A 20,374-nucleotide genomic window follows, 5' to 3' on the forward strand; every position below is an offset into this window, starting at 1 on the left:
CCTTGCAATAGCTTATATTTTGTAGTCCATTGTTGCTGTCCAAATGTTTTTGCTGTTGTTTAATGGCGTACGTCTATGAGAATGAGCCGGGGAGTGTCTGTTCCACTTGTGCTGAAAATAGGTGACCCACTTTGGCCGGAGTGGTGGGGAAAGTGGGACGCTGGAAAAAAGAGAGAAAGAGAGGAGCATTAGAGAAGCATTAACGGACCACTTTTGAAATAGAAAAAAAAACAAAACAATAAAATGATCACTGGCAGGGAAATCTGATTTTTTACAATGAACAATGAAGTCAGCAGTTAGTGGGCTTCGTTGATAATTGTATGACCAATGAACTATCAACCTAATGTAAACAGTTATTCTTATCATTATTATTTAAATGTATGGCTTTAGAAGATTAGCTGAAATTGCAAACAATGGTGAATATACTGGATTGTGGACGTATTGTCAATGAAAACAGTTAGGACCCTTTCGGGGCATTTTTAAATTAATACTATATTATGTCTGGGTCCACCTGAGTCTGTGGTGCCTGAATCTGTTGGCACACATGGCCAGATGGTACTTTTTATTGCAAAGGTAATCATTCTTATATTATTAGAAATTCTTATAGTCTCCAAAAGTCTAAATTAAGGTGTGGGACAACCTCTCCAGGGTTTGTACAGGCAGAAACAATTCTCTTTAAAGCCATTTTGTAATGCCCAAATACTATATTTAATGCCACAAAACGCAGAAAAAACAAAATGGCCACATATTTCATTTCTTAGGATTTGCAAACATTTCATCAACTGACACATTGAATGTAACATGTTTTAGATAATTTTTTGGTATTTTCGATGAACTTATACACTAAAAACTGTTAAGTGATGTCATAATTTTAGATTTAATGACAGTTTGAATCTAATTGAATGCTTTTTAATGACATTTAAGGCTTTGATTTTGGCTAAATAGATATAATGACTTTTAATCCTTTTTACTGCCCCACGGAAACCCTGCTCTCTTAAATGCACCCACTTGAATGTTTCTTTGCCCATAACAACGTATAAAATTCAATATGCGGCCCTTCATGAATAAGTTTGGACGCCCCGACCTAAATGAAAAACATGTGTAAGCCTTCGCCATTATGTTTGAAAAAGCAAAGGCCCTTAATTTGTGTGTTTTTTTCTTTTATTATATTGAGTGGAACAAAATTAGTTTTGTCCTCTTATAGTATATTGAAAACCCACTAATTAGTAGAAAAAAAGACTTGCACTCGCAGGCTAGTTTATGAAGTGTGTCCCTGACCACGAAGTTACAAATGTGCCAAAAACCACAGTATCTACATCCATGCGTTGAAGCCAGATGAAGCAAAGTTAAAGGAACAGGCCACCGTTTTTCCATACGGAGATATGTTCTGACCTGAGCTTAGACGAGTTGATGTGTACCCGTCTGGTCTTCGTGCGTGCCTTCAGACATGCAAAACGACCAAAGATGTTGTTAGCATTTGGCCTCTCCCAATGTATAGCTCCAAACGGGCGGTGAAGCTAGACGGTACCCTGCTCTTCCACAGGCACAAAGACCAGACAGGTACGTATCAACTCGTCTAAGCTCAGGTCAGAACATATCTCAGTATGGAAAAACAGTGGCCCGTTCCTTTAAAGCCTCTTTTACAGTATAGTTGAGCGGCCAGTCCCTCCCACCGTCTGCTTGATGCAGGCCAGAATCGTTCGGAAAAAAAAATCAATAACATAAAAAGCGACAACACAAAAGCACTAAATCATAGGAACAATATGTGTATTGCGTATGGATCAACCAATCACGGTGCTTGTGTTCTGCAGCACTTGACTCTGTGTGAGTTTTTACAGCAAGTGCACAATAAATGTACATTTTCTGGTAAAAGAAACCCTTTTGAAACTCTTCTCATCTTCTCGAAATAATTAAATATAAAGAATCAATACATTCCTCTTCAAACCCTAAGGCTATAAAGACTGTTGATGCTTTCAATTTTTTTATTGCTGTTGCTAAGTACTGTCTCTGATTGTTTCTGTGTGGATATTTTTTGCTTAAACCCTTGGCATAAGTGTTTGTAACTCTGCTATTACTGTTAAATAAAGATCTTTTCTATTAAACCTTTTTTCCCTCAAAACGAAATAACATGAGGATGGATCACAGCAAGCTTATCGAAGCTGTGGAGCAATTTCAAGAATTGTACGACAAACAAAAAAGGGCAGGCAGTATGACAGTATGTGTAACGTTTGCATAAAGTTGAATTCCCAAACTAAGAAACATGCGGCCACTACCTTGACACCTTGTTTACGAAGTTGTAATAAAAATATATGAACACATTTTGTCCATTATAGCTTGTAATCAGAATAAAACATTGTAGCCTATGTATAATAAGAATGTCTTTAATAAAATGACAAGTTTTTTCTCTACACAACAAATATCTTTATTATCACCAACAATAACTAATTCAAAGTGAAAAATTGGACCAATATGAAGAATGGCAATGCAATAGAGCAACAATTTATAATGGCAATACAAAAACATTAGCTGGCCTTCCAAAAGATTTTTTTTTAAAGGTATATTTTAGCCTTCTGCAAATTTCCACAGTGACTGGAGGTATTGTGTTTTGATGCACATAAAAGAATACCACATAAAAAGGTTATCTGTCCCCTTGTCTCTTTACTGGTCATGTGGGAGGTCTCCCCCCGCAGACTTGAAATAGTTGCAGAACTTCTGTCTCACTGACGCAGCTTCTTTGGTGGGTCTTTGGCCGCCTATGTCCCTCGATGCCCGACGCAGGGCCAGCTGACCTTCCTTTGCCTCCTCCAACCACCTGTGATTGTCCGCCGGATTGTGGAGGAAGTTGTGGAGGATGCAACAAACTATCACCGTAGTGTCCACACGTTCGGGCGTCATGTTTAATTTAGTTAGGAGCACCCTCCATCTTCCAGCGAGAATGTCAAAAGCGCATTCCGCTGCCTTCCGTGCGCGAGACAACCTGGAGTTAAACGTCTGCTTCGGACCTGGCAGGTTCTTCCCCGTGAATGGTCTCATCATGTACGTTGTTTGGGGGAAGGCAGCGTCGCCCACAAGCACGTGAGGCATGAGTCCCTGTTGTTCACCGTTTGGCAAAAGTCTGTCCACTGGAACGTGAAGTGTCTTCTGTTCCAGGCCTGTCTTCAGTGTAGACGCTGAGAATATCCCGCCTCCCACAGCGCTTTCATCTCCGTAGTCCCCGTGGACATGTAGGTATGTGAGGCGCGAGTCTGCGTCCACGACTGCCAGGAGGTTGATGGAGAAGTGGTGAATGCCCGAGTTCGGTGGCGCACGTATGTTGACGCGCTTTCCGTCAATGGCTCCAATGCAGTTTGGGAAGTTCCACTTGTCCCAAAATCCAGCTGAAACCGTCCTCCACATTTCTTCTGTCGGAGCAGGAATTTGCGTCTCCAGCATGTGTGTTTCTATTGCCTCCAGTGTGCTGTGGACAATGCAGCTGACTGTGGAGACCCCTAGTCTGTACTGGAACGCCAAACTTGTAAAGCTTTCTCCGGTTGCAAGGAATCTGAAAAATAGAAAAAAAAGAAAGAAAAAAAAAAAAATTAGAGCAGTGCACAAAAACATTTGCACAATATAATCAAAAGTGGTGTGTCGTCAGGGCCAGCAGGGCCTTCTCTGCTCGCCCTGACCAAATGAAGAAAAAAAACCTGTAAAATGTCTTAAGAGTATATTTAATCTGTAATGTATTCATATAATGTACTTTGGTACATTGGTATTGTCGAGGTGTAACTGTAATTTCCTACTGGCAGTGACTGAGCCAACCACAATTCGACAAACAATGACAGTGCGTCTCGAGGCCCTGCTGTGTCTTACAGGGGCAGATCTAGAGGGGTGGCACGGGATTGCAGCTGCCACCCCTAGTAGAGGTCTTGCCACCCCTCTGAGTAAGGATTAAACAACGAGGAGCCGTGCATTAGGCAAGGGATAATGTATAGAACGCTGGTCATTATCGGGAAAATAAGCACCGACAGGGCGAACCGGACCCCGACGCGAAGCGGAGGGGTCTTGTTTCGCCCTGAAGGTGCTTATTATATGGCCATTTGCCAACTGAACACACACAACATAAACTTCGTACACTTTTATTAAGGTCGAAAGGTTTATTTAATGACTTCCACGACAAATAGTTCCCAAAAGTTTGCGCGTTGCTCGGCAATGTTTTGCTAGGCTAGAAGCAGCAAGGCTAGTAGCTAGCCAAGCTACTTAGTTGAAGGCGCAGTTGGAGGAATGGTGGCGAATCTCTGGGTAAGTTGAAAGTCAGACTCACGCTAACTTCACAAGCAATTTCCCCAACTTCTCTCGCAGTGACAGGGACAGATAGTGTCGCTACTACGTACGCACGGAGTGATATGAAAGCACCAACTCCGTTGCCATTGGCAGCGTCATTATTTTTTTCAGAGGTCCTTTATCAGAAAATAATGATCGGTAGAACGTTAGGAAATCCCATTCAAATCAACGGAGCTTCTACTTACGTTGTGAAGAGCCGTATAATAATGTCATGTAATGTCTCACATCTGCTCTACAGGCCTCTGTAAGCACCCCAGTAGCTTTTACTCTCAGGTAGTACTTTTTTGGCAGGACAAAGAATTAGAACAACTTTATAGCTAAATAAGGAGCAAAGTGCCAACTCCTGTGGCCCCCAAGATGATGATTTTATTATTATTTTTTCTTCAAAAGTTTAAATTTGATCAGAGTGAGAACCCCCACTTATATTATGGACAATGCTACTATTTGTATATAAAACAAATCATATCAAACAGAAAAATTGCCTTGCGATCAAGCAAAACATGCAAACCCCCGCTATTAACATTCGACATTGTAAAATGTGTTGCCACCCAAGAAATGATCCCTGCTTGCCACCCCGTGATTTCTTTTCTAGCTCCGCCCCTGGTGTCTTAGCAGCTCCCCTTCGTTTTTCGCCTGGGAAAACCGCTAACCTAACTGCGCGTGGGCAAGACGTTCCAATCAGAACTGCAGGCTCTTGTGAAATGTCTGAACGAGGCAAAATGAAGTGGATTAATTAATGACGGATTTGGCGGCGTTTCGTCATGAAGAGCTGCGATAGCAAAGGAGACAGATGCTCGGCCCCGGACCGGAGAAGAGTTTCCCCGCCCTGGGACTCGGGCCGGGAACATGCAGGGGACGACGAGCGCTAAAAGAGCATCCCACACAATACCAAACTGTAAGCCTAGCATCTTGTTATTACGTTTGGGTTGATCTCTGCTGATAAAACACCTCATTTTAACGCTCGTCTCCGCCTGTCATGTGTCGCGTGTTTCCGTAAGGTAAAAAATTGTAAACTGGTAAAAAATGGTAAACTTATAAAGCGCTTTTCTACCTTCATCAGGCCCAAAGCGCTTTACAGCAAGGATCCACTCACCCATTCACTCTCATTCACACACCAATGTACGCAGACACTGGAGGCAAGCACGGTGAAGTGTCCTGCTCAAGGACACAACGACAGTGTGCATTTGCGGGAGCTGGGAATCGAACCCCCGACCTTCCGATCACGAGACGACCCGCTTTACCAACTGCACCACCCTCAGCCATTGTATACTATGACGGTTTTTGTTTGGGGGCGGAGGCACTACTGCTTTGTTGATACATCCTTTGGTATGTAAGGCAGTTTCCACAGTTACCATGGAGATCCGCCATGTTTGCAGCTGTTAGCATACATTTTCATTGGCTAACATTAGCTAAAAACAGAATAAAAAGTGGAGAAAAAAGCCGTGGAGCAACTCCGTTAGCTGCCGAGTGACTGTTGGTAAATACATCTAACTCACTGTGGTGTCCAAGTGTTTTAATGTGAACAATAACTCCAGTATTTTAACTTTTAAAATCTCCATTAGTTTACAATTGCTGCTAATCCCATAATGCTTAGCGATATGACGTCACATTCCCGAACTCTAATTGTCGATCAGTTTTTATGCGTTTGAGTAAGTGAACCCAGGTTGCTGGAGGCCCGGGCCGGAACCCCACGGCACGCCACTGATAATCCCTTTATGAAGGGCCTACTCAATAGGCGGCCTGGGGGCAAGGTCCAAACGTGGCAACAGTTTTTTTTTCTTCTTTAAAGGAACAGGCCACCGTTTTGACATACTGAGCTATGTTCTTACCTTAGCTTAGACGAGTTCTTTAGTGCCTGTCTGACCTTACCCTGTGCCGTAAACACAGCGACCAAGCTCTTCCTAGTTTTCACTATTTAAATATAGTTACGTGAAGTGTTCCACTACAAAGTATAATTACACAAAATTAAACAATGTGGATTTTCTAAGCGGATAAAAGAGGGAACTGTATTGTAAGGCGTAATAATACCAGGAGTAGTTCGACATCCGAACATTAAAGTGAAGATATTACTGGAGGAGAGGCTAAATGCTAACGCCGTCTGTAGGAGCCATTTTAGAGGCCTTTTGTCTGTATTTGTTCCACCAGCCACTAGGTGGCACTGCACTTCCTGTTCGTGTCCAGGTGAGCCTATTTAAGGGCTGAAGGGAGTGGCCTCAGTGCTGCAGAGTGAAGGCAAACAGTTTTTGACCGTGATGTTAAGCTGTTGAAATATGGAAATAAAAAAGGATTCTTCACTTAACACAGGAGTACTGGGCTCTTTCACGCATGCTAAACACCCTTTTACTTTGCCAGCCTAGCAGACAGTGGTACAGGGCCGCTGGCCGCTACATTTAGTCAAAAATTTGCCTCAAGGAACTTGTTGGAACGCCTGGCTGTAAGTAGGCTTTGCGTATTGTTGGGCATTTTGCATTTCGACCGGGTGCGCCATTGGGGTGTAACCCGCGAAGTAGGAAGGAGGAAGCCTGACCGCGGCTGCGGGGAGGGCGTGGGACTGCGAGGCCTCCATGCACATGGTGGAGGGCCAGACGCTGGAGATTCGCGAGGACGCAGGACCCAGACGTGAACGGAATGGTGCGGCGGAGATTCGCTGCACTGCAAGGAGGAGGTACGATAGCAGCGCGGCAAGAAGACCCGGTACCGTGCGGTGGTGGATCGTACGGCCCGAGGAGCAGATGCAGTTGCAGCGCGAAGGCGGAGAGGAGCACCGCGAGGATCAAAGGCGGGGCTGTGCACCTCGAGGAGCGGACACGGTATCAGCGCGGCGGTGGGGAGCACCGCGTTCATCCAGGATCTTCACTACAGGCGCGGCAGAACGCAGCAATCTTTGTCCCTGTAATGGATGCCTGTGAAGACCCAGGGGCCAGTGATGGCTTTGAGGAGGTGGACTGGGAAGGGCCGGAGATATTCGTTCCACTGAGTGTTGCCTGTGATGAAACAGGGGCCGGGGATACGTTTGAAGAAGTGGACTGGGAGGGACCACCGATATATGTCCCAGTGGCGGTTCCGTGTACTGATGCAGGGACCTGTATGTGTCACGTAGAGGCAGACATCACTTCAACTGTGACAGAGGAAGCCTCTCCAACAGACTCTAGTTCAGAGCTGTTGGTGGACAGTCCACAGGACGTGCTTCCCCAAACTGAGACCAAGGAGGGTATGTTAAACCTCAGTAAAACTAATGAGCCGGTTATTGTGAATTTTGACTGTGATAAAAATGTCATCTCTGTATTTGTTCAGTGTGGTTTGGTCAAGTTAAATGCAGCTTGCTTTGAAAATCAAGTTTTGGAAATTACGATATGGTCAGCCTTTTCTTTGCAAATGGAGAGCGATGCATTGACTGCTGAAGTTCATGACAAAGCACCATGTCTGTTCTATTTGAAACCAAGGAAAATGTTCAAACATACGAGATGGAAATGTAATTTTAGATTTGTATAAAGATGTGTACTGATTTATGGCATATGTTTTTGTACCTTTGAAATATGATTGTGATAATGGATGTCTAACTTTTGGTGAAGAAAATGTAACTTTAAATCAAAATGGCTCTTGAATCAAGGGTGTTGTAATTGTGTTTCACTCCGTGCTACACAATTAAGGGGCCGGTGTGTAGGAGCCATTTTAGAGGCCTTTTGTCTGTATTTGTTCCACCAGCCACTAGGTGGCACTGCACTTCCTGTTCGTGTCCAGGTGAGCCTATTTAAGGGCTGAAGGGAGTGGCCTCAGTGCTGCAGAGTGAAGGCAAACAGTTTTTGACCGTGATGTTAAGCTGTTGAAATATGGAAATAAAAAAGGATTCTTCACTTAACACAGGAGTACTGGGCTCTTTCACGCGTGCTAAACACCCTTTTACTTTGCCAGCCTAGCAGACAGTGGTACAGGGCCGCTGGCCGCTACACCGTCTTTGTTTACGTGATTGAAGGCACGGGGGAAGACCAGACAGATACACATGAACTCGTCCAAGCTCAGGTAAGAACATATCTCAGTATGTAAAAACGATGGCCTATTCCTTTAAGAATCCCAGGAAAAGACACCATTTTACTTATTATTAGGCCACACCTGTGTTTGACAGTGTGGTTGAAAGGAAACAGAGTAAAAGTTTTGGGTGGACAATAGGTCAATAGGCAAAAGCATATAAAAGAGAAGATTTGCAAACTAGAGCATTTCCTCCATGGATTCTTCCAGAAGCTGTGGTGGATCAGTCATTATTACTTAAAGCAGTACTAAGTAACGTGTTTACCTTAATAAACCCTCCCCGTAGTCCCTGTGGGGGGTGATACAAGTGTTTATGGGATGATTGGAGGGTCTTTCATCGCCCCCTGGTGTCTCTGGACAGAAAACTATGTTTGCAACTTGACTGCCACCGGACCAGAGCAACCAATACACACTAATGTAATCACGAAGAACAAGCTAACAGGCTAACGGGCAAAGCTAACTGTGGGCTAGTGTCACTTTAAACAGTATTTACAGTCAAGTTTGAGTGAAAATTGGATGTACAATATCCCTCTCTTCTTTTGCCTTTCCTGTCAGCGTAGTATTTACTCTCCAAGACAATTAATAAGTTAAAAAAAATTGTCACTTGCTACGACACCTGCAGTTGCGCGTATGGCCTCTAGGGGGAAGAGTTAGTACTGCTTTAAAAAGCATAAGGATAATTCATTTATTTGAAACAAGGATGCTGTGCAGAGATGTATAGATGGATATTATGGGTATGTACAAGTTTTTACAGATGCTTCAAAAAGGTCCATGTGATAAAGTTGGAATTGCTTACAGTGGACCAGAATTTGGTGTTGTAGGAAAAAGGGTAAATGAAAATTTGCCAGTTTACACGGGGGAAATATTAGCAAGTGGGTGGAGGAGATAGACCATTAAGATCTGAAATGTGCTCAGACTCAAGCTCATCAATTGCTACTCTTAAAAGTAGTCATTGTGACAGCAGAGAAGATACACTGACAGAGATAAACAAGTGTACAGAACTCTGATGATGGGACTAACAAAACATCAGCAACAACTGGCAGAAAAATGACTCCACTTCGCAAATGCCACAAAGTGTCCGCTTACAATATGCCAAACAGCACAGAGACAAGCCTCAACATGAAAACTAAATGAAACTTTTTGGCCACAACAATAAACGTTATATTTGGAGGTTGCAGTTCATGCAGGACAGCCCAGGAACTGGAGGCTTTTTGACAAAAAGAATATAAACGGATTTTCATTTTTTCCCCACACTTTCATGTAGAGTAGGTTAGCGCCTTCCTGGTATAATCGATCCAGTTGGTAGCAGTAATGCACCTTAAATCAATTTGCCAACTGCCATAATAATCCACTAGCATAGAAGATGGTGAGGTGGTTTTAGGTGGAGAGGAACACAGTTTTTCAGAAGCGTGTCAAGTGGAGCTCCTGGACACAACAAACAACAACCAGAAGTGTCTTTTCCTCCTTTCTGTGTTACACGTGTGGATCAATTTTCACATAAAAAACTGCGAGCACGTTTGGACCACACATTGTGGTGCTGTGGCACTGATGCACAAACTGCCAGCACATCTATGCAGGATTGAGGGTCACGAAGAAGCTGCTTCAGTGTGAAGTCGACCGAGGCAAGGAACTGAGGGAATTTCAATCCTCACACAAGCGTACACAGGCTGTTCACTTTAAGCGCAGCCCCAAGTACTCGCCATCAAAAGCACCTGCTTATGTTAAACGGTTTAATGGCTATCCTGAGGGGGGCAACCCTTTAAGTAAACAAAAAGAGAATCCAAAGCAGCGCATGTCCCACATCCTAATGTCAATCTAAAGTTTCTAAGACAACGTGCATGAGTGAGAGAATTTGTTGTGGATCTCCAAAGTAAAGCCTTTAAATTAAACCCACGACCCAGAGGATTTATTTAATGGATGCCATTTCATTCCTTAAATATGTCGGTGACATGCGGCCCCCCCTCTGTGAGGGATCTCGGTAGAGGTGGTTTGCCACCAGCTGAGTGTGCGACGCACAAAATCCTTGAAAGGCAGCCTCAGGTGACAGAGACGGTTCAGACGTTTTTCTTTCTCATGGCATCATTGGCTTCTTTACTCCCGAATTCTGTGGCTTTAAAGCCTTTTGTTAACAATGTAAGTTGACTGAGTTTACCTCTTCTGTATTGGATCATTCTCTGTAGAGCATCCTCCACTGCGTGTAGGCTTTAGGGCCTTGTTGTCCTCCTCCACTGACAAATTTCACCACACAACACTCAGCTAAAGCTACAAACACACCGGCATTCCAATAGCTGCATGTTTGCAAACACATGCACTCACTCAACCTAGATCCACCCCAACGATACATCTTTCAGCCCTAATAGGAGCCTTTATAGGTCATAAAGGCATAGATCATAATTACAAGATATTAATATCGAAAAAGCAGTAGCAGGACGGTCACGGTCAGTGGCAGATGGACAGCATGTTTCCCTCCATCAGTGCAAAGGGCCTGACCAGCGACTTCAAGGTAAAGACAGCATTTGTGGATGGTTTTGTGCGGCGGGTGTTGAAGCTGATGGCCTGTGAGCACGCGTGTTAAGTTAACTGGTTAGTTAAACCTCCCAATCTGCACTCTAACATAACAAATAATATCGCAATAATTCATTTCACAGGCACTTTTTTGCCTCCTTTCTCCCTTGACTTTATTTGATCTGTGTTTGTGTGAAATGTGAAGATATAGGCGCAGAGATGCTTTCTGTGCTTCTGTAAAAGTGATTAACAGTGTTATTAACGGTTAAAGGGGGGGGGGGAAGCTGAATAAATGAGGTTGCAAACTCATAGGAGAGCGCCCTCTCATAGGAGCGCTTAATCCACTGAGTCTTATCATACAGCGCCAGGTCTGGACATAAAAACAACCTGGTCAGCTGTCTGTCCACTCAGCTGTGAGGACTGAGCAGAGTCTCATGTTTGAGAAGCACTGGTCTGGACTCAGTTGGTGCAGACACAATTAGTCCTCATATGTTTCTGTGTTTAGATGTGGTTTAGTCCTGCTTTGGCCCTAATATTGTTTTTGTCCTGACTTCGTCCAGGTTTTCCCCTGGCTAAGCGCTGTGTTTATTGAAAGTAGTTTTGCCAGAGCAGTACTGTGATGATATTTTATTTTATCAGAAGCCAGTAGTATGGGTGTTACTGCAATGATGTACTTTAAATATGTTTTTGTTGTAGTTGTGTCGGGTCCCAAGGCCAAGTCCTTGCGAAAAATCTGTCCCCCTGTAAAAATGATTAAAGACCGCGGGCCTTTGCCTGTTCTGTTCTTTTTTTTTTACTGAATGATGATCTTTTGACATTGTTATTTCAGTTTTTGATAGAAATAAACTAAACTAACTTTATTCATCCCAAAAATATGAATACTTTGGTGTCGGTGCGACGTTCGCCAAATCACCAGCCCAGTGGCCAATAGGGCTGAAACAACTAAACGATTAATCGACAACTAATCGATTATTGAAATAGTTGTCAACTATCTAAGTAATCGATTAATCGTTTTCTAGTAAACACAAACTTAAAAGGAGCAAAAACTACATGAACATTTTTTATTTTTGATAGAACCTACTTTGTTTTCAAGTTAGGGTCTTTAGTGTTTTGTACATTGAAAATTTCATAAATATCGGTCTGTGTCTCGTCCAGTCATAAAGCAGAATTGGCACTTAGAGTCTCCAAAAACACTCACTTTAAGTTTACTCCATCATCATGTCCGTTGTGTCAGTTTCGTGTATGTGTTACGTTGGTTAAACCTTTTAGTTCACTAAATTTAGGAATAGAAATTACTTCAGGCTATTTACTAAGGGCTAACTGGCTCTTTGGGTTCACAATGTTACAGTCAAGCCTTTAGAGAAACATGACCTGAATGATTCTGTCTCACATCTTCAATGGCAAACAAAAAATCAATTTCAAAAAGACAGTGTTCCTGCTCAATAATACAGGCCTACATTTATTTATTTGATATGTTTTGTGCACTTTGCTGTAAGAAAAATAATAAAAATCTTTGTAACACAAATAGCCACGTCTCTATATCACACACTCTGCTGAGGACACTGAGATACATCTCCCATGTTCACGTAGACCACAGCAAAAGTCTACATCTAAAATAGATCGGTAAATTCTGAAGCAGCCAGGACAGTTACGTCCCTTAGCTGCGATGCTAACGTCGATCGAGCTCAATGCTAAGCCGCTAGCTTTGTAAATGACAGAGGAATAAATGACCCAGCGCCTCAGGTACAAGGCCGCTGTCTGCCACGATGCCCCCCCTGTGTAGAGAGAGCTGTAGAGCTGTCCCAGTGGAACAAGTTGCTGAATAAGTTAGCTCGCTGGAACTCCATGCTCCCATGCTCGGACTTTGTTTACGAGGAGCGAAGTCAGAAGTCAGAAGCCTCTAGCCCCTCCCACCCCTCACCCCTCCCGCGTGCCCCTTAGTCCTCCAGGCAACGCCCCCTTTCTGTTGAGATTTTCAAATCTGAGGCTCTGATACTGAGGCTCTGGAAGGAGGGGTTAGTAGCTCTTTAAGTGATGCCACTTTAGCTTTATGTGATTAAAAAAAATGAAAAAATACCATTTTCATACACCATTCACAGCTAAGCGATTAATCGATTAATCGTAAAAATAATCTGTCATTATTCCATTACCATAATAATCGTCAGTTACAGCCCTAGAGGCCAATGACCTGCAAGAGATCTGGCCCAGTAAAAATGTAATTGAATAGGGCTGCTTTTTTATATGTAGGCCTACCATTAGGTTATTATATTACAATACACCCTATGTTTGTAGATTTACTTTTCTAAATTGCCAGAGGAGGCCCCCCCGAGTGGCTCAGAAGATGACGGATTGACTTTTTTATTGTACTGTAAACGTAACTCGTATCATTTCTCATTTCAAGGTCCTGGAGCTCTAATCCAAGCACACTTCACCAAATTGGCCAGACTGTTGTTGACACCCCCACACAGAAAACTCGTCCTGGTGCCCCAACACCCAAGCAACCCACCATCTCATTCTAACACACCACAACCCGGCCCACGTCACCAAGTCGGTCCAGCACTCCAACCAAGAGTCCCATCCATCCTATCCAATTCCCCCATCCCACCACCCAGTTCAAGCACTCATTTCCGAAAGCAAACCAAGAATATCGAAGGTGCAAGAACAAAGACAACACACCAGAGCTTATTAGACAAATCCCAGATCCCGTCAGAGAACGAGGCCATGCCATGTACCAATTTGCAATAAGTCTTGTACCCCACTTAAATGCATCGCCCCAATCCTACAGGCTAGTGGCAGGGAGCAGAATGTTAGATGTAATTTCTCATAATGAAGACATGGTTAGGAGACAAAAGAATCAACTTCAACTGCAAAGACAAACAGGACTTCACCCACACTGCCGCCAACAACAGAAACATGCACCTCAACATACAAGTCCTTCTTCCTCCTCCAACCCAAGGAGCTTTCCAGATGATCCGATTGACCCAGAAGATATAAACTATGAAAAAATAAAGGGTGATCTTTCTAGTTTGTTACATTCATATTTTGTCGTTGTTTATTTAGTTCTTTGAATGGCCTTTTCTTTGGGCCCTTTAAGTTAATTTGGAAAACATAAAGAGCGATATATGGTCCATTTTAGGCCCTTAAAGGAGCTATACCCGATTGTACAAAGAAACAGGGTCACTCAAATTTCCAATTGCTATTTTCTGGTCCAAACTCATCTCAAACTTTCCTAATGCATTTACAACATCAACATCCGTCACCGGGACTGAGTTTAAACCAGGTTTGACAACTTTCAGGAGGAAAACTGTCACTTCACTGGAAAAAATGCCTACTAGCCTGACATTTTATGCCTGTTTAAAAGGCTTTAAAACCAGTGTTTTTTGGATAAATGTCTGCTTTAACCATATACTTAAAGGGACTATATAGAGTTTAAAAATGTTAAAATTAAGTATTTTCCTCCCCCTACATGTTCCAACAATGTCCTAAGGTGTAGAATGAGCTCAGACCTGTTCACCACAACTGCCTCTAAAATCCTGCACTGTCACTCAAAAAGGTGTTAATTCGGGTCCGAAGTGCCGTCATGCACGAGCTTAATATAGAAGCTGCAGTTACACGTATGACCTGAGGTGGCAGTAGTGAGTATAAAATGGCAAACTTGCATCTAGTCTCTTTAAGGACAAAACAAATTTTATTACAATAACAGAAAATTAAAAAAAACAAGGATAGGTCCTAACTCCCACCTGAACCGAGAGGATCTTTTTCCTCACGTCATCAGATTTTTTTTCATAATTTTTTTGTTGGGTATTCAACTCATTTTTGTAACTTTATTGTCACATTTTTGTCATTTTTTTGTAAATTTTTTATCACATTTTTGTCATTTTTTTTGTCACATTTTGTCACATTTTTGTCATTTCTTTGGTCATTTTTTGTCACATTTCTGTCATTTTTTTGTCAAATTTTTATCACATTTTGTAATTTTTTTGTCACATTTTTGTCATTTTTTTGTAAATTTTTTATCACATTTTTGTCATTTTTTTTGTCACATTTTGTCACATTTTTGTCATTTCTTTGGTCATTTTTTGTCACATTTCTGTCATTTTTTTGTCAAATTTTTATCACATTTTGTAATTTTTTTGTCACATTTTTGTCATTTTTTGTCAATTTCTTGTGACATTTTTGCCACTTTTTCATCAATTTTTCATCACTTTTTTGTCAATGTTTTCTCATTTTTTGGTCACATTTCCATCATTGTTTTCGTCTCAGTTTTGTTGCTATTTTCACAGCTTTTTTCCAGAAGCTTTTGGATTGGGGTAAAGCCAAACTGGAGAAAATGTGCTCGGTTCAGGTGGGAGTTAAGGGGTTAATAAGTGCAATTTGTAAAAATACGTTTTTAATAAGTTTAGATTTACATTTTTGTCTGTATAGTTGGTTTATTACTTGTATATAGTTGTTGATATTTGTGTTACTTTTTTAATAAGTGTAATCGGTGTATTATGTTGTGCTTATATCAATGATCCCACCAACTAAATCGAGAATAAAAGATGTCGTTCTTGCTTACCGGATTGTCACTGCCAGGCGTTGTCGAGGTGAGATGCTCTTCCTAAAGTTTGTTTCTTGACGTTGAATTGTTGGACCAATAATGGACAGGAGATCTTCCATTTGGAGAGCAGACATTCTGAAATATTGGAAATGTTGTTCTGGGTGCAGCTGCAGTTCTGCCACAACGTGGTAGTACGCTCCAAACTGTGTTCTGCGCTCATTGATGGGGTGAATCCACAACCTCCGATTGTTTCTCCTCTGTCGTCTGAACAGAAGATAGAGCGCCAGGGCTTTTCTTTTGCGATCATCTGCAAAAGTTCATCACAGCATCAATAAAATGCAACACCAGAGCAGGATTATACACTTTGCAAGGACACAAACTTACCCATTGTGTTGCTAGGTGGTTGCTAGGTCAAAGGAAAGTCGCGGCTACACAGAGAAGAGACTACAGGTCGGCTTTGACCTGTTGCTCTTATTGTGTGTAGGAGGCTGGGGACGGAAGGGGGAGGGGGATTACGCCCATTCCAGACATTTGTACGTCACAATACACAACCAATGCACCCCAAAATACTATATGGAATATCAGAGTGGAATCCCAATAATATTTGGGTCTGGTAATCGCTACAAATAGTAATCAGAAGTTTTGATTAACCGTGAAAGCCGACCTATTAATGATTTATTTCTTCCCGTATTTAGGCCAAAAACAATAATATACAATAGGGCTGCAGCTAACGATTATTTTGATAATCGATTTATCTACCGATTATTTTCACGATTAATCGATTAATCGCTTGGCTGTGACAGGTGCATGGAAATTGTATTTTTTCAGTTTTTATGACCACATAAAGCTAAAGTGGCGCCGCTTGAGGACATGTTGATGGAGTAAACTTAAAGTAAACGTTTGTGGGAGGCTCTTTGTGCTAATTCTGCTTTCTGATTGGACGAGGCAAAGACAGATATTTATGAAATTTACAAAACACTGCAGACCCTCACTTTAAAAATAAAGTAGGTTTTCATCCAAAATACATAATTGTCATGTCATTTTTGCTCTATTTTAGTCTGTGTTTACTAGAAAACGATTCATCGATTACTGAAATAGTTGACAACTATTTTAGTAATCGATTAGTTGTCGATTAACAAAGTAGTCGTTTCAGCCCTACTATACAATGCTGTTTTTGTTGTTTAATTACTGAGAAAATACGTGCAATTTGGCCGAGCGCTTGTGAATAAACACTGCTCGGCCACTTAGGGCCACCGGAAATACAAATACAAAGCAGAGCGGCGCGATCCGTGCGGCCGGAGCGGCGTCGCCATCTGTACAGCGGTGAAATCAATCCAACGCTCTGCAAATACAGAGCCAACCACAGAACAAGCTCTGACAGACACGTGTGTAAGTGGATCACGCACTTCAGCCGAGTCTTACACCCCACCTCCACGTGCTCCTGCACAAGGAGGGCTGGCCAAGGAATTAGCACAAGCTGAGCAACGGAAAGTGAAATATTTTTGCTTGGGGTGAATGTGATGTTGTGCGTCAACTCCTCGCACCTGGATGCCTATCAGACCAGCTCGTGTGGAAACGGAGCTGGTTGTACTTCCTTCAGCGCATGGAGGTGGGGTTTGAGAGCTGAAGTGCGTGAGCCACGTACACACAGGTGTCTGTCAGAGCGCGTTCTGTGGTTGGCGGGGGTGGGACAAATCGTATCGCATATCGTTATCGCAATAAAAAAAATTGATCTCGCTATCATTTTTGATATCGTCGATTCGTCGTGAACACAATATAATTAATGTTACGCTCAGCTTGATCAGAGCAGAACAAAAATAGATATATTTTAGGCTATATCGCCCTGTCCTCGTGGTTGGTGGTCGTCGCCAGAAATGGTTCTGTATTTGCATAGAGTTGGATTGATTTAATGCCATTCGCCTGTATCGAGCTGCTCTCTTTTGTATTTCCTGTGGCCAGCCAGTATTAGGGAATGAATGGAAGCTCAGCTCTATTCGCTTCCACCGCTATTGGTGTGAATCCAGTGTTGAGGCTCTTTAATACTTCAGCGACAACTCCTCGCCAACGTGCTGGATGCACGTGGGAGCCGATCATTGGTGTGATCTTTGACTCTGAGCTGGCGTTTATTCCACACATTAAGAATATCACAAAGATAGGTTTTGACCATCTAAAGAACATAGCCAGAGTCGCCCCATTCTCTCTCGGGCCAACACGGAGACGCTCATGCATGCTTTTATCACCATGTCGTATCCACTACTGTAATGTCCTGCTTTCTGGTCTTCACAAAAAGAGGATCTCAGGTTTACAGCAGCTCGAGTCCTGACGAAGACCAGGAGGCGGGACCACATTACACCGGTTTGAGAATCGCTGCATTGGCTCCCGTGTGTTTCAGGATCGATTTTAAAGTTCTTTTAATGGTTTTTAAATGTCTTAATGGTCTTGGTCCTTCTTATCTTTCAGAACTGCTTTTACCTTATGAACCTTCACGGCCCCTTCGCTCCTCCTCAGGGGTCTCCTAGTTATTCCTAAAGGCAACAGAAAGACTCACGGTGAGGCGTCTTTCCGGTTCCTCTGGAACGACCTGCCGGAGGAGCTCAGGGCTGCAGAGAACGTTCATATTTTCAGAGCAGCTCAAGACCCACCTTTTTTAGCTTAGCCTTTAACTGACTAATCTATTTATTTAATCCTAACATATAAATATATATATGGGAGGTTGTGCAGGCATATTGTTTTAAATGTTGTAATCTGTAAAGCACTTTGTGATACCTTTCGGTATGAAAAGCGCTTTATAAATAAAGTTTGATTGATTGATTTTGCGACAGCTGCAGCTCCGTGGAGGAGCCGCTGATGTGCACCTGCTGCAAAAAGTCACTCAGAGTCAGGTGCCGCAGAACACAAGCGCTGTGATTGGTTGATCCTTTCGCAAAACGAGGAAACACACAACAAACTCCTTCAGTCGTCCTCTTCCAAGTTATTTTTCATGAATATATTGTTACTATGAGTTAGTTCTTTTTTTGTATATGTTATAATTATTTTTTATTAAAATATACATCACAACGTGAATGCAAAGGAGCAACAGAGTAACGATTTCCCCCTGGGTCAGGAAGACGGCTTTAAACCATTAAACCAGGTTCTACGTCTCCCTCCACAGCCGGTCAGTGATTGTGTTTGACCATCAGGTGAGGAACAGAGAAAAATACACTTGGACACCTGCCTAGATCAAGATTGTTCCTGGTTTATGCTGCCTTCAAGTGCTCTTATAATTCTAGTAAATACCACTTATTCTATATACTTCCCGAGATGCCATAACCTTTGATCTTTCAACACAACAAAGGGCAGCAATAATAATTTTGTGTCTTTTCGTTGATTTTTATGAAGCCGAAACTACGCATTCAGCAATTTAGCTACTTATTTTTAACCTCTTACCCCCAACCCCAAGTCTGCTCACCAGTTGCATTGCCAGTAATTTGAAAGCTAAGACCAGCAAAGCTGATTGTGACTTTTTTTTTTTATCACGTTGTCATTTTTTTTCACGTGTTTTCGTCTCGTGTTTTTTTTTCCATCTCTTTTTTTAATTGTTATCTTGTCGTATTTTTGCAGGGTTTGTTGTCATGTTTTTGTTCCTTTTTCATCGCTTTTTTCGTCTTCATAAAAGGGCCAAACTTCATATGTTTTTCGATCATAGGGGCAGTAATTCAATGAGTTTTTCTTCTTTTTATTCACTTTGCTACGACACAAAAGCACTTGAACACAACGCACTCGTAATTTCCACTTCACAACTAGAAAGGTTCATCTTTCCCAGAGCACGTGAAGGCAGCATCAGTATAATATCTGAACGACGTGAAAGTGTCTGGAGGAGGGGCTGGACTGGGACTGAACAACAGCCCTGGACTCTGACCAGCCTGGCTCAAAATAGCGTAACTGTGACACTTCCACAAATACATATTTTAACCTCTAACCACCCGCCTTAACATTAACGAGTGCATTTTCCCCAGTTCTGCTTTTTATTATTATTTTTTTGATCGGTATCATCAGCAAAAAGAACGGGAAAGGTGGTCGTAGAAACAGAAGCAAAATCATTCATATAAATAATAAATAATAGTGGTCCCAAAATTGAACCTTGTGGTGCACCATACTCCACGGAATTCCTTTTAGATTTATGTTTTTTTATACTGGGCTTTACCCAAATCTAAAAGCTTCTCGACTGGAGAGCAACAATGTAACGCCTCATTTGAAAGCTAAGACCTACCTACATGGAAACCTTTCGTCACGTCGCCACATTTTTGTTGTTTTTTTTAATCCTTTTTTTCAATCATTTTGTTTTTCTCACGTTTTTGTAGTTTTTTTTTCCTCATGTTTATGTTGACTTTTCATCCTCTTTTTCTCGCTATTTTGATGCTTTTCTTTTTTAGCTTTTAGATTTGGGTAAAGCTCGGTTGAGGCGGGACCGGTGGCCCTAAAGCCAGTGGCCCTTCTGTGCTCTTCCAGAACGGACATACGGCCAGTCCGGCCCCTGGTCTGGAGCAAATGTCCAGAAGTAAGGCTAAACCTGGTAAATGGACATCTTTTCCACCCGCAGCGGAGTCTCTTGTTCTACTAAAGAAAGGTTCGTAAACGTGCGGCTCCTTGACAGACTTGACAAAAGGTCACGCTGGTTCTTACCTCGGACGCAACACTGTTCAAATATTGTGTGTATTTCCAGCCACAGACGTGCTTTTCCTCCTCCGTGTGCTGTGTTTTGGTCTCCACAGCTGAGCCAGGGCTGTCGCAGATGGATGACGTCACGCGCCCCGACGTCTGCTTCTTCTTCGGGTGATTTCCGGCTGAGGATGCGCGCCACGCTGCCCCCCCACAGTTTGGCGTTTTCAATATTTACCATGGATCTATCATAATAACAGTCAGGGACGTGCACAGGTAGAGCCCAGGTGGTGCTCAAGCACCTGCCCCTCTGCCCTGTGCCCTTTAAGTGCCCTTCTCAAGACC

General features: G+C 42.5%; 1 protein-coding gene across 1 annotated transcript; it reads right to left on the reverse strand.

Annotated features, from left to right (window-relative positions):
• Positions 1-2,547: 2,547 nt before the first annotated feature.
• LOC306969659 (uncharacterized protein) lies at positions 2,548-20,171 on the reverse strand. Its single transcript, XM_079565352.1, has 4 exons — positions 20,054-20,171; positions 15,776-15,879; positions 15,410-15,698; positions 2,548-3,541 (listed from the first exon to the last, which is right to left on the reverse strand). The coding sequence occupies exons 2-4, from the start codon at positions 15,777-15,779 to the stop codon at positions 2,659-2,661; spliced, it is 1,176 nt and encodes a 391-aa protein (XP_079421478.1). The 5' UTR covers positions 15,780-15,879; positions 20,054-20,171; the 3' UTR covers positions 2,548-2,658.
• Between the last annotated feature and the right edge of the window lie 203 nt (positions 20,172-20,374).

The sequence above is a fragment of the Gobius niger genome (genome assembly GCF_951799975.1).
Source record: "Gobius niger genome assembly, chromosome: 10".
Classification (NCBI taxonomy): domain Eukaryota; kingdom Metazoa; phylum Chordata; class Actinopteri; order Gobiiformes; family Gobiidae; genus Gobius; species Gobius niger.